Genomic DNA, 13,980 nt, shown 5'->3' with positions numbered 1-13,980 from the left:
GCGTTATCGCGGCCATGCGCTTTTTTTTTTTTTTTTTTTTTTGGGGGGGGGGGGGGGGGGGGGCTTGCCATTGACGTGCTTCCGCCCATCTCTGGCTATGCATGGTGTGTGTGCTGCACGCTATATAATGTTGATGTTTACGCCGTTCTGTTTCATTTGGCATCGCTATATGCTTTGCCAAGCGTTGAGCGTCGTGCGGGTTGGCTCGGCGGTCATTACAAAGTGCCACCCTGTTTTTACATGTATGCCTTCGGTTTTCTGTCCTCAGAAGAGGGACTGCCCTCTGTTCTGTCGCCAGGCGCTCTCATTTGCTCGGAATTAAACCTCGTCCGCTTTCTGAATGGCAGGCGTTATACTGCATAGCCTGGATGGAGATTCAATCAGCAGGCATTATTGATTGAAAGTTCTATTTAACTTTTCCGAAACGTGAATACATTTGATGACCGTGTAGAAGAAGAAATAAACTTTATTATAACGTGAAAGGATTAATGTGGTTGGGGCCCTTGGTCCAGGGCCCCAATGGCTGCCGCCACCGCTCGTGCTCGTCGTATCAGGGCCAGCCAGACCTGAGGCTTGGAGTGACGGAGGATCGCCCCCCATTGCGCATATGTTGCTTGGGGGGAAGACCGTGTAGACACCGTATTCATCGTATCCATGACTGTGTAGACACAGCGTACAGACGCCGTATTCATGAGTGTGTAAGACACCCAATACGGTATTCAGCGTACACGATTATAGTAATCTGAGCCGAGAACCACGACCCGGTGAAGGTCGTGGCCTGAGGCTAATGACGGCCGCCCAATCATAATTAGGCCAAGGTCGTGGCACGCGCTCTCGAGCTACATACGCACACCGCAATGCGGGCGTCGCTTGCCGGCGCTTTCTCGCACGATCTCCGATGCACGTGTGTCTTTGCCACGCCTGTATCGGAATGCGAGTGGCAACGCGCGCCCACCGAACTCTAAATAAATAAATAAACTGCTCGGTAATAGTCCTGAAATATCTATGAGTAGTGAGTGTGAAATGGATGTGCGGTTTCCCAGTCGCTGTTCGCTTCGAAGCCACGCAGTGCGCCCCAGTAAGTTGGGGGAATCATTAGGAAGAACGCAATGCGGCGTGTCTTTCCCCGCCGCGGACCCCGTGTCCAACTTCCGTAGTTATTACAGTCTTACATTAGTGGGACAAGAATAAGCCTGCACTTACAATAAGCCTGCTCGCTTATTCGCCGTTCAGGACGCAAGGTGTGTGTACTGCGGATCTTATTTGTTAATGTTTCAGCTGTCGATGAGTTCGCGTACATCCATCCCACAAAGCTATATAGTAGCCCCATTACACAATCTCCGTTGCAATTGCATCGTGTACCTGCATGTATAGGCTGTCTAAATGCTCTCTCAAACGGGTAGCAACAAAGCGCAATAAAGTACAATAATAAACATTATACTGCAAGCACTCTTTCATTTCTAACCTATATCGCTACTAAAGCACTGTTCCTTTGTAACCGTGTATACGCAGGCGCCAGTCCAGCGCGGTATGATCACTTCATCTATTCGCCCGCGCCCCAATCCCTTCGTGTTGATATGCCTTGTTTGTTCTTTGCCGGTGCTCGTTGTTGAGCCGAGCCTGGATTATTGCGACCAACGTCGTCCACATGGTTGATCGCTAAGCTCACGCCTTTCTTTCTTTCTTTCTTTCTTTCTTTCTTTCTTTCTTTCTTTCTTTCTTTCTTTCTTTCTTTCTTTCTTTCTTTCTTTCTTTGTCTTTTACGCACACAGGGACAATACGGGACACATACTTATGCACTGACGACGATGCATCACAGCTCTCTCGTGTATGCGGCTACAATGAAATGGCTTCTCTCGAAGCGATGATTGACTGCGGTCGTTTGTCTGTCGTATTTACGACCGGTAAGGCGCTGCCCTTGCGCAACGCTGTCATGCGAATAATGTATGGCCACTCGGATCACGCAAGCCCATTGTGTGTGCGCGATCTCGTTGTATATACGGACGGCGCCGAACTTGTTTCTCCGCGGCGCCGAAGCTTCTCACGCCTAACCACTTCCTCGCTCGTTTCGCGCGATATTCGGTATGCACGGTTATCACGGCGCGGTCGTCGCCCGAGCAAAGCACTCTTTATCCGAACGGCGCTATACGCTTCGGTCGTTTGCGCGCCGAATAGGAGCGTCTGTTATTCACGCGTAAGTTTTTTTGTAGCTGCTTTCGCTTGCGCTTGCATACGGAGCGTGTCTTTGTGTTGTTGCCTTCATGCTGCGCCAATTCGCCCGTGTATATAGATGTCCGGTATTCTGGCGGTATGGTAATGTAAGCTTGCGCGTGTCTTTCCTATTCACAGTATGCATGGTTTCACTGCTTGCCCACCTTATGTTCGGATTCGGTGAGGTTTTAGGGTTATTGCATACTCGCGAATTGCACATAAGGCTCAGTACTGCCTGAGGCACTGCCACTCTTCATGTGAAAACAGTAACGAGCACAAAATTCAAAGTAGAGGGTTGATTCATTGATTGATTGATTGATTTGCATCGCGAGGCATCACGTATGCTTGCGAGAAACGCCGTGGATGAGGACTCCAGGTTGCGCACTTTGAGTACGCTAGCGTTCTTGCATTCCGCTCCCAAAGGAATGTGTCCAGCGCAGTCAGTAATCGGACTATAGGACCTCGTACTAAGCCGGGCCGTACGGTTATTATTTGCGACGCGAGCACATGCGTGATATATAGCACTATAGAGGCATCCTCGCCGTCGCAGAAGCGCGTGGCCTTGTGTGTGGCCGGAATTCGCGCGTGCCTTGCGGGGGAGGCGGAAACCGTTATCGGACGAGAGTTGCCCCTGTTCCGCCCAACGCTCTCTCCGGCGTCAACGACAGCCGCAGTGGCCGCAAAACACTCTGGAAGTTGACCATGATGGCAGTACATATTCGGCGCATGCCGAAAGGTGTCCGCATGCAATCTACTTACACGATCGTTTGCCGATGTCAGCCCCCACCTCTCCCAACGTTATCCTCGCCTTGCGAAGGACTCGAGTGTGTCTGAAATTCCTGTAAGGCTCGCTGTCGCCCCCTATAGGTCCATCGGCCTTCATAATTGAGGTGAGACGCGTGACTTCTATCACGCAGCTTGAAGTTCGAATCTGCTTATTGACAATTTATCGAAGAGGCGTGGTGCACGTGATTTCGTGTATTTCAAATCTGGAGCGATCATCGGAGTATTAATTCTTGCTCTCTGTGCACACCTTTATCAGGCGTGCGTGAAAAGCTTGTGTATTCCGTGAGATATGCATTAATAAAATCTCCTTCTCTTATCGCTTATGTCGTAGTCGATCACGCACTTTGATGCTGTATGGCTTTTCGCTGCAGTGAGTACAATACATATTATATTGCGGCGTGATGCCGCTTTTTTCAACCGCATATTTACCGGAATACGCGGCGTATATGTATGCATGTTTTCAACGCGCGCGCGATTTTATAATTGTTTAATTCGCGGTTGCTTTCTTATTATTTCGCGCGCAAGTTCACGCTCCTGTGAACTGTGGATATAAATAAAACCAATAGATAAAGAAGGCGCGGCGTAGAATCGGATCAGAGAAGGCGTTTGGTCGGCAAAGAGTGAAAGTATCGCACGCGCTGTGTGCGCTGGACTTAACGCGTACATAGCCTTCAAAGAACTCGTTCCCTGCACGGTGCGGCGTCTTAGCGGTGAGAACGCGCACGCACATTATATATATATATATATATATATATATATATATATATATATATATATATATATATATATATATAATGTGCGCGCTCGGAGGGTTGCGAATGAGCCGTAAAGGTGAACTCGCGCGGTCTCGACAGGGGAAGCGCCGGGACGTCGTCGGGGGCGCGCAACGCTGATCTCGAGAGATTTACGAGCTCCGCAAAGGATTGGCCGGCGCCTGCGCTGCTTTAACTCCCTGCAAACACCGTCAGCGGTTGGTCTGTCTTGTTTGCGTGGTCCACAGATGCGTGGCAGGATTGCTATGTGCTGCTGTTGTTGCTCGAAACGGTTCGCTTGTTTCCGTACTTTATACACCCGGCGTTGTGCCCGGGTGGAGGTAGCAAGAGATTGAAGAGGAATAGCCAGAGAAGCAAACAAACGGTTGCTCGGAGCCGTCAGCGCAGGGTTAAACGTAACGCGCGCTCGCTGTGCGTTGTTGGTATATATATATTTATATAGGGGCTTGAGGATGGTGCGGGAGCGTTTACCGCCGGGGATGACGTTGAAGAATCCCTGATATAAATTCGCGCGTAGTCGGCACAAATTGCGAGACCATCGCCGCCGTCGACTGACGAGCATGTCGCTATTGCTGCGTTATTCGTTCTTTTCGCGGCTTTTGTTGAAGCGTTCAGAATTGAAACTAAGCACCAAGTAATTCTTCGAGCCGATTGCTCGCTTCTCGAAGCTTTGAGCGGATCGAGAGAAACGGGTTAATCTTGAATTAATATTCTATTCGTTAGCCTATGCTAAGTCCGGCGTGACGAGGGGAGTATATTTTCTTTCTTTTTTTCTGTATTTTTTTCTTTTTAGTTGGGCGTTGTTTTATTTTTTCTTTTATTCGCACATGAAGATGACCACGGATGTGCTGTGTTTATCAAGTATCACCGGAGAGCAGTTTGACTACATAGCGCGGATATTCTGATGTGTTATGCAGCAGTGATTGACGGCCTGATTATCCTTTCTGTCTCTCTCTCTCTCTCTCTGTGTGTGTGTGTGTGTGTGTGTGTGTGTGTGTGTGTGTGTGTGTGTGTGTGTGTGTGTTTGTCCAGCGCTCTTTTCGTTGTTATTCTCTATCATCGTATCATCCTTCATTATACACATTTGTAGTAGCATGCATGCAAACATTTTGTTTTAGGGGCGAAGCTCCTTATAGCGGCACCCGTTCCGTCCCCGTCGTCGTAGTATATAGTAGTGTGTAACCAGTCTGAGAAAAATGAGAAAAAAAATTCCGAAGTTGTGTCCGTAGCGCGGAATCGAACCAGGGACCCCTCGCTTCCGAGCGCGCGGCGTTAGCCCACTACGCCACGAAGCGGACATGGACACACGCACCACGATGGCAATAAATACCCAACATTAACGAAAGGCCGCGTTTCTAGCGCGTTTCTAACGCGTTTGTGCTAGCGCGTTACGGCCCGTGTAAGAAGCTGGTGTAAGACGCTGTGGCCTCTCCGCCTTACCTTCAACGCGTTTCGAACGCGCTGCCCAAAGCGGTGGCAAGTCAAGTTCAAGTCGAGGAGCGTTTATGAATACGGGGGGGGGGGGGGGGGGTATACTTTCTCAGTAGTCATGTGATGGCGTCGGAAAACGCGGTGCACGTTCCGGCATGTGTAAATGGCTGCTTAAGACGCTGTGGCCGCTCCCCCTTACTAGAGAGTACTGCACGTTTCTAACGCGTTTGTGCTGGCGTCCCCTTAAGCGGGAGATCCGATGATTCCCTCCGGAGCTTCGCCCACTCATCATCATTCACCCCGTGGATATGCTGTGATTTTTATTTCTCTATCATTCTTCATCATACACATTTGTAGTAGCATGCATGCAAATGTTGAAGTTAGGCTCTCTTCGCTATCTGTCTCACACGCCACTCGCGCGAACACACTCACTCACACGTATAATAAAGTCCAAACGTGCGTTGATGGATCAGTGACTCGAGTTCGTCTCGGTAGCGGCCCTTCGAACGCGACCCACCCGCCTCCCTTCTTCCAGCTCTTCGGTTGCATTCACGGGAACAAACCGCTGTCGCGTGTTCAAATCAAATTATTACGTGATCCGTCACACGCGCGATCGGAAATTGCTCGTCTCCGGATCGCATCGTAGCGTCAAAAAGGAAAAACGGAAGCTATTGATCGAAGCCACCAGCAGGCCCAGCGCTAATGAGATAAATCCCTGCCAATCGCGCACCCCCGCCGTTCCTGTCCGCAAGGGAGGGGGGAACCTCATCGGCAATGTGTGTGTGTGCGTGCCTATTGCACGAACCAGCGCCAGGTTAACGTATGACGGTACGCTTCAGCATTCGTTTGGTTTTTGAAAAAGAAACAAGCTTTGGACTAGAAAAAAAAAAAAGAAAAGAAACTGAAGGGACAGAGTGAAAGGAAAGATTGTAAAAGGAGGGGGGTTTGAGGGGGAAGCTCTGTTTGAGGGGGAAGCTCTGTTTGAGGGGGAAGCTCATTTTGAGGGGGAAGCTCTGTTTGAGGGGGAAGCTCTGAGGTGGACACGATAAGGCCTGCAATGGATGTAGCTGCACAGGTCATTGTACAGTAAAGAGCGCGAAGATAGCGCGGAGAAAACAATAACACTAATAACCGAAGAGAAATAAGAACGGGGAAAGTGAGAGAGAAAAAAAAAGAATGACTCAGAATACGGCGGTCCTACCTCCTCTCCCGCAGTCGTCGCCCCCCCCACCCCCCTCCCTCGCTTTGTCCCGCACCCCAGTAATCGTTGTTTAAATAAAGAGCCGCCGCGCCGCTGGCTTTCCCGCGATGATTGAATTCGCGAACCGCGTCGTCATGGCGGCGACCGCATGGCGAGTCGTCGGAAGAATGCGCGCGCGCCTGCGCGACGATTGGAGTCGAGATGGCGCTGGAATGTATACTTCGTCTCACCAACTCGGTGCTGTGCAGCGAAGCCTGCGGCTCGCGTCAGCCATGCAACCAGTAGCTGAGAGCCGGCTCCGTGTTCCCGACCTCGCCAATTTTTGCGCCACTAATCCTTCATTCAGTCGGCGTCACGCGCGGGTCGATCAGAGGCGAACAGTGGAGAAACCGTTCTTCTGGTTCTTTTCTGGTTGACTGACGAGATCCATTGCTTTGGCTGCGTCTCCGCGGAGTCGGTGAGGTGGAGTCTGTATAGTCCACCCAACTATCCGCATCGCCCAATGTTCGCGCGCAGTGCGAGCGGAGAAGCCGTTTCGCTTGTGTCAGGAATCAGAAAGGCTGCGCCGTAAGGTTTCCGTTCTATCTTCATTTTGGATCAATAGTGACGGACTCTGGGCGCGAGCCAGCCCGTTTTGTTTCTCGCTACCCATTGGCTGCAGGGCGGCACCTGTATAGTTTTCTGGACACTGACGCGAGAGTTGGTTTCGCGTGATCTCGCGGTCATGAACACGTAGGCGGAATCCGAGTCTTATGTCTGTTCTCTCGGATCTATATATACCGTGCCCTGATTCGCCCTGTGAAGTTCACAAATGACGTGTCCATAATCAGCTGCTGATACGGTGGTGTCACAGAAGGATTGGCGGCGCGCAATGGGGCGAGCCGTTTGGCATTTCTAGGAGACGCGAAGCAGATTCTCGTTTTTCTGGTTGGCCGTTGGGACCCGTATAGCTTTCGCCGCACTGCATGGAGTTTAGTGGGACGCAGTTGGCGCGCCGCGTGGCAGGCACGCGGAAGAGGGACGCTGCGGCCGATTTCTCATCCGCGCGTTTTCGTTTTGTCTTCTTTTCAATTGTCTTTTTTTTTTTTTCTCTCGTTTGTACAGCGGGGGTCGTCACCGTCGTTGGCTCTGGGAAGGGGTTAAACGCTGAAACGGCCGGGGTCTCCCCGGTTCCGGCTTAGGCCGGTGGCGAGAGAGTCGAGAAGTCGACCGTTGCCGTCGTGGCAGGAAAGAAAGCAAACCAAGTGGGGGGCACGCGGCGATGTGTGAGGCGCGATGACAGTCGCCACGCGAATGCTTCCATTCATCATGTCTCCGAGCGTACTCCCCCCTCTCTTTGTCCCCTCATCTTTCGGGCCTTCTCGTTCAACTCGCGCGAAGTCGCGGCAGCCAGTGGCCACGTCTAATGTACACTTATGATGGGACGTTATATATAGGTATATATAGCGGATTTATTTAGAAAAGCGGCAGGTGTACTTGGCAGGATTTGCGGCGAAAGAGCAATTGCCGGCGTTGCGAAATGTTGGGGCGGCTTGCACCTACTTTATTTCTTTTTTTAAGCCCGCGTAGGCTAATTGATTCACTGTTGGAAAATTGACAGTACGCAAGTAACAGTACGTTGCCGCGCAGGGAGAGATAGAGAAGAAAGAAAGAATCGTTTCGTGCACTTCTCATGTCCTTTGTCACCGCACAAATTGCTGTGCGGCAACTTGCGCGAAGTTTGCTTTAACCGCTCGTAAAATTACTCACGGGTAAAATGTTTCCCGCGATCCGTCCCTGGCGTTATGGGAAATTCGAACATCGTGAATAGTGTCAGGTCCAGCATTCCTGGCGTGAAAGCGCCAGACCCACTTCTCGGAAGGTCGTTGCATGTTCGACGAGTTTCGAGTGCGGTGCGACCCATTACGGCAAGCTGCCGGGTTGAATGCTAAAGCGGTGTTTCCGCTGAGGGTGACCCTGTGCACCCTGAACGTTCAGGTGCTGTTTTTTCGTCGCGCATGCATGCAGCGCGCGGCTTGCGCGGAGCCGACGGTCACAGACTTCTATAAGCGGGGGCCTGCGGGAATACGATACACGGACGTCGCGCATTATCTGTAAACGCGACCGTTTGCCGCGTCTCTCGAGAAGCACAGAAAAGCAGCACGATGACGTTTTGGGAACGCGCGCGTGGAGCTCTTTAGAACAGCAGCACGCGTTGCGTCGCCAGAAAGCAAACTTTGCTGACACCCGAAATGATGTCCGCGCGTCGAGAGTCGTGTCTCTCGGCGGCTGTCACGCGCTCACACGCGCTCCCGTTTTTTTTTTTTTCTTCTCGTTGCCAGTGCTCTTCGCAACGTTCTGTGCACTGCTTTCTTCGCACTCTTCGTCTCTTTGTTGTATTAGCCCGGTTTCCGTCGCCGGCCCTTTCTATACCACCGAAGTGTTGCGTGTGTATACTTGTATCCATGCCACCGCTGCTGCTTTCCTGGGCTGTCCTCGAGGGCGTCCCCGTGCCACGGCGGCTGTCACAAAGCGGGTGGCCGGAATGCGGCCGAATCGTCTTGTTTCCGGCTGGGGGCGCTCAAGGAGCAGACAGAGACGTAGTTACGACCGCGCGCCACGCGTCCCCCCCCCCCCCCCCCCTCCCGTCACAGGCCCCGGGCGTGAACCTTCCTTGCACCGTCCTCTCCCTTTCACCGCGCCGTCGCGGCTGCTGAGATGGTACGATGCTGGAGAGAAAGAGAGCGCGGGGGAGTCACGGTTTTCGCTTTTCGTTTGCTTGGCGGCCAATGAGCTCTTGTCTGGGCTCCGGGGGATGATGCACCGCTAAGAAGAGCGCAGAAAGAATAAATGAAGCGAGACGCAAAACGCAGTGGGGAGAAGGAACCGCGGCGCGTGCGTCTGGTGTTCCTTCGCATGGCTTCCGCCGTCTGCGCTTCGCTTTATCGCGTTGCTTTTTCGTGGCGCCAGTGGTGGTGATTCGGGTTGCTCGTCCTTCGTCTTCCTCCGATTTCTCTCTCACTCTCTCTCATCGACCCTCATTCTCCGCGCTTTCGTTCCTTGCTCCCTTCCAGTCGCATTGCGAGGCATGCGATTTGTTGCGTGTGTGATGGATTTCCAGTTGTGAAATCGCGCATTGCATCCGCATCCAAGAGCAGAGATTGTGACTAGCTTCTCACGAACGTTGTCCCCGAGTATTCCGCTTCGGTCTGTTGCCAGTGGGACTCGGGATATTCCGAAACTTTGTACGGAAGTAGTCCCCGTGACTGTAGCCTTGGTGTGCAAGCTGACGTGGTTTGGGACTGTGAGGTTGCCGATGAATCTATAACGTGATCTCACGTGCGTGTATACTGTGCTCATTTATTGTATGTCACGTTTACTATATTTATTTTTTCCCCTATCTGTCACAGCTCCCAATCATTACGCGTTAAGGTAGTCGACCGATACCATCATTTCTTACCCTTCCAGCGATTTGCGACTGTCTCTTTCCCTGACAAGCATTTGTAGAATAGGTTTCGAGAGACAGTGCTCTGGCTTTGTTCCTGGAAGGAGCCTATGATAGTACGGCTCGAGTCGTCGAAGAACTTTCCTTCGCATATGGTCGAACTCGCAAACTATCAACTGCGCTGCATGTTCTTAAATGAATCACTGAATGTTTGTATTTATTTTATTTCCCAAAGAGAAACAGGGGTATTCGGAGTAAAAGCTGCATGTTGCAGCTTGACAGAGCTCCGACCCGATACAGTTCCGTGGCCAGCGTGACAAAGCTTGCACCCACAGGCAAGAGCAACATGTGAAGAAAGACTGATATAGGTAGCAGTAAACAGAACGTTAATGATATCGATTGCAAGTACGGCACACAGAAGTATAAAAACAAGACAAAAACAATTTACAAGGAAAAGAATACAATAACAACGTTAAAAAAAAAACATTATCAGAACGTGGCACCAAAAATAAGCTGGTCGAATGTGCGCGTGGCGCGCACATTCTCACAAATCTTTCACGAGTATTTTTCACGAACCACGTCCACGCGTTTGATTAGTTTCGCTGCCAAAAGTAATCAGGCTATTTTGTCCGTGTTTAAGCATTGACAGCCCAGTACCCAGTCGTATCAATTCATCCAATTACTTAAACGTCCGCCTAATCTGTTCTCGCCAACTTACTCCGTTATATGTCGCACCATAACTGCGTAGGAGTTACTGTACACGCTAGCATATACAGTAACTCTAGCGTAGAGCTAACCACTTTTTTTTACCGTCGTCAAATGTTTTCCGCCCCTGCTCACCAGTCTCTGATGGTTGGCAAAGCGTGTACCAGCTGCTCAACTTCAAAACAACCTTGTTTTCAGTTTTCGCGTGGCACACGTACGTTTTTTACGCACCTGTGTGTACCTTGGCTCGCGATATGGTGTACAGAGCGCAACCGTATATATAGACACTAATGATCGGGTTCGTTCTCGTTGCGTCCCTCTCCGATTTCTGTGCCTCCGCCTGCAGCCCGTTGCCAGAAGCCGTTTAGTTTACATGGGTTAGGCTAACTCCTACGCCATTTACCTACTCGGTATACGTAATGGCGCCCGCGCGGCAAGGTCGCGATTAGTGGAAAACAATGGCGAGTGACGCTTTCAGCGCCCCCATTAGTGCGGCGGTATCGTGAGTAACTAAACGCATAGCGCAGCCTCATGTCAGGGCCTGTCGTAGTTCCTTTCATAATGCGTTATGCCTTTGCGTCCTAAATGCCCGCTTCTAACGTCTTCTTCTGGGATAGCTGTGGACCACCGTATATGTGCTGTTGGGCGCAAGGCCCCGGGTTCGATTCCTGCCCATGGTCCATGATTCGTGCTCTCGGTTCACGTTTAAGAACCCCAAGTGGTCAGAATTAATCTGGAGCCCAAGGGCTCGTGGCAGACCCCTAGGCAGGGTGAAGCCCACTCTATTAACTTGCCGGACAAAAATACAGTTTTTACCTACCTACCTACCTACGTTCCACTATACGGCGTCTCTTTACCACTGTGTTGTTTTTGGCAATCAATCAAACAAGCAATTAATTAATTATCAGTCAAGTAATCAGTCAGTCAATCAACACTATGCTTAGACCAGTCGATGTAGTAGAACAAAAGCGATTGCATGTGCGTGGCGAAAGACGCGGCCTTGTTTTTCAAGGTCAGAAAACACACATTACACTTGTCAAAATGTTTGCAGAAAAATACAGGAAAAAAAGAATAAATGAGAGAGCCAAAAGGAAACCAGAAAGGGTAACCTTCTATGGATAGTAAAAATATGACAAGCACTCTTTAGAACACTGTCCTCTGCGGTTGTGTACCGAAAGCATAATTCCTCGCGCATCTGGTCGCGGTGCGTGTTGACGTGTGCATGCGTGACGTCATCGAGGGGGAACCTGCGCAGCCCTCCTGCGAATAAAAAAAAAAAGGAACAAATAAAGGGCTCACGATACAGGCATCTGGCACGTTTCCTATCGACGACGACAAGCCGTCTGTGTGACGTCAAATACGCCAAGAACCTATAGTAGCAAGGTTAGAATGTACAGCCTGTTGCAGAGAGGTAAAGGCCATGTCGGCCTTTGACTGCATCGACCGGCTTGCGCTTGCTCCTTTACTATAGGGTATGCGTCAGAGGAAGAGAATGGGTGCAGTCGAATTCACCGGGCAAGTGCTAGGTTCGATGGTTAAAGACCAGCTGTTCTTGGGGGTGCTGAAGCACTTCCCCTCGTGTGCTAAAAAGATTACTTTCGGGCATTCATTAATGAATGCTTGAGATGTTTGCCTGGCCACGTACACGCTTAGCATGCTATATGCTCCAGAAAATGAGGTGCCTTTGCAGACGTTGCACGATTGCAGCAGGCGAATGGGGAGAAGGGGCTTCTAGATACAACACGTCGCAGTTATTTTGCTCCCTGGGTCCTAATGCTTGGAATTAACTAAGGATGTGCGAATAGTTATTTTTGAGACTGAATCGAATACGAATCGAATAGTGCCGGAAACGAAACGAATCGAATAGCTTTCGAATAGTTTTCGAATAATGAACTGCCGCTATCGCAGTAATTATAAAACGTTGTTCACATCCTAGTGTAATTAAAATTAGGAAGCTTTTGTCATTACATAGTACTTTAGGGAGCGTTGTTTGTTAACAACACAAATGGAACATTAGGAGCAAACAATTAGTTTCTTCGCATGCACAGGGCTATTCAGAGAGTGGGAATGTTCGCTGTACAACCTGTAAAGTATCGCTACATAAGTGACGTAGCCTGCTCCACTATGCAAGCTCTCGTGTTTTATGTCTATACTATGCCCACGGGGGTGAACATTTGCCATACTTTTGCTACAATTTTATGTTTATTTGGGCGCAGTTGACGTTTACAAATATTCGAAAGGTATTCGAAAAATATTCGCATTTACAAATAGTGTCGATTCAATTCGAAGGCCGAATCGGATAGGAGACCATTCGATTCGTTATTCGAAAGTTTCGGACATTCGCACACCCCTAGATTTAACTATACTGCCCTGGCGGTAATCATTTTATTTATTTTTTCATAGAAGCTAGCGCCGTTTAATAACTTCATTCCTGCATAATCAGCAGTGGATAAATGAATATATTGTGAGCGCCGCCTTTGATTGGAACAGAATATAAGAGGGACATTAGGCAGGTGCAACTGAACGATGCGTAGGTTAAGGAAACCGGATACGGATCAGTAGTGACACGGTCAAAACGCCGTGGCGTTTATACTCGCCTGGGCGAACGCCTTGTATATATCTTCGACGAAGTGTGCTTTGCATGGATGGGTCGTGCGCTGGTTTCTTCGTGGGATCTGCCTGACGTCAAGGTGCTTGAGACGCATTTTAGAGCACACTTTAGTTGAGTATTACATCAACCTACGGAATATTTAAAGTCTACTATATCTACTCGTGTTTCTACGTACCTGGCCTCTGCTTCCGGCACCAGACTCCAAGTAACGCACAAAGAAGCGGGAAAAAAATCTTGGAGGAAAAAAAAAAGACAGTAATTCGATCTCAATAGATTACTACTCGGTCGTGCAGCATTTGCTTACCAACTGGATAAGTATACGCGGCACGTTGAGTAGAACAAGACTCTCGGTTCCATTTCCCACGCGCTGTAAGGTTGTGATTCTGCTTTATTTTGCCTCGCAGGGCATTGCATCCGCCCTGATAGAGATACTTAAATGTATACGAGCGAGTGCCGCATTCTTATAGCGGCGCCCGTCCGAGACGGAAGAACACGTGGTAACCATTTTCTCTCTCTTCTTTTCGCAGGAACACTACTTGGCCGCCCGAGGTGTGGGCTGGGGTGCCGCGTTCAACAGCATGAGTTGCCTGCAGCTCTCCAACTCCATCCTCCAGATGACCGCCAACTCGTGAGTATATAACGAACATTGCATGCATTGTTGCCAACATTTCTTGCCAGCGTGCCTTTCTCCCTCGTCGGTATTTTATGTAGTTCGATGTATTATGGCATTCATTTTGAAGGTACCCGTTCACGGAACATCAGTTCCGAACGAAAAAAAGAAAATGACCTGTTGCTTGGTCTTGTTTATTACGCTTTAACTTTATAAAATTTCCAGGTA

General features: G+C 49.8%; 1 protein-coding gene across 1 annotated transcript in view; it reads left to right on the top strand.

Annotated features, from left to right (window-relative positions):
- The window catches only part of LOC119442250 (growth factor receptor-bound protein 14), a 191,432-nt gene that overhangs the window by 46,801 nt on the left and 130,651 nt on the right, over positions 1–13,980 (top strand). The window contains exon 2 of the mRNA XM_037707056.2: positions 13,670–13,770. Coding sequence (XP_037562984.1) covers positions 13,670–13,770 — 101 coding nt within the window. The remainder of the gene's footprint in view (positions 1–13,669; positions 13,771–13,980) is intronic.

This window comes from Dermacentor silvarum, chromosome 2 (assembly GCF_013339745.2).
Source record: "Dermacentor silvarum isolate Dsil-2018 chromosome 2, BIME_Dsil_1.4, whole genome shotgun sequence".
In the NCBI taxonomy this organism is placed as follows: Eukaryota; Metazoa; Arthropoda; class Arachnida; order Ixodida; family Ixodidae; genus Dermacentor; species Dermacentor silvarum.
The sequence above is the reverse complement of the archived record's forward strand: the minus strand, read 5'-3'. Positions and strand labels throughout refer to the sequence as shown.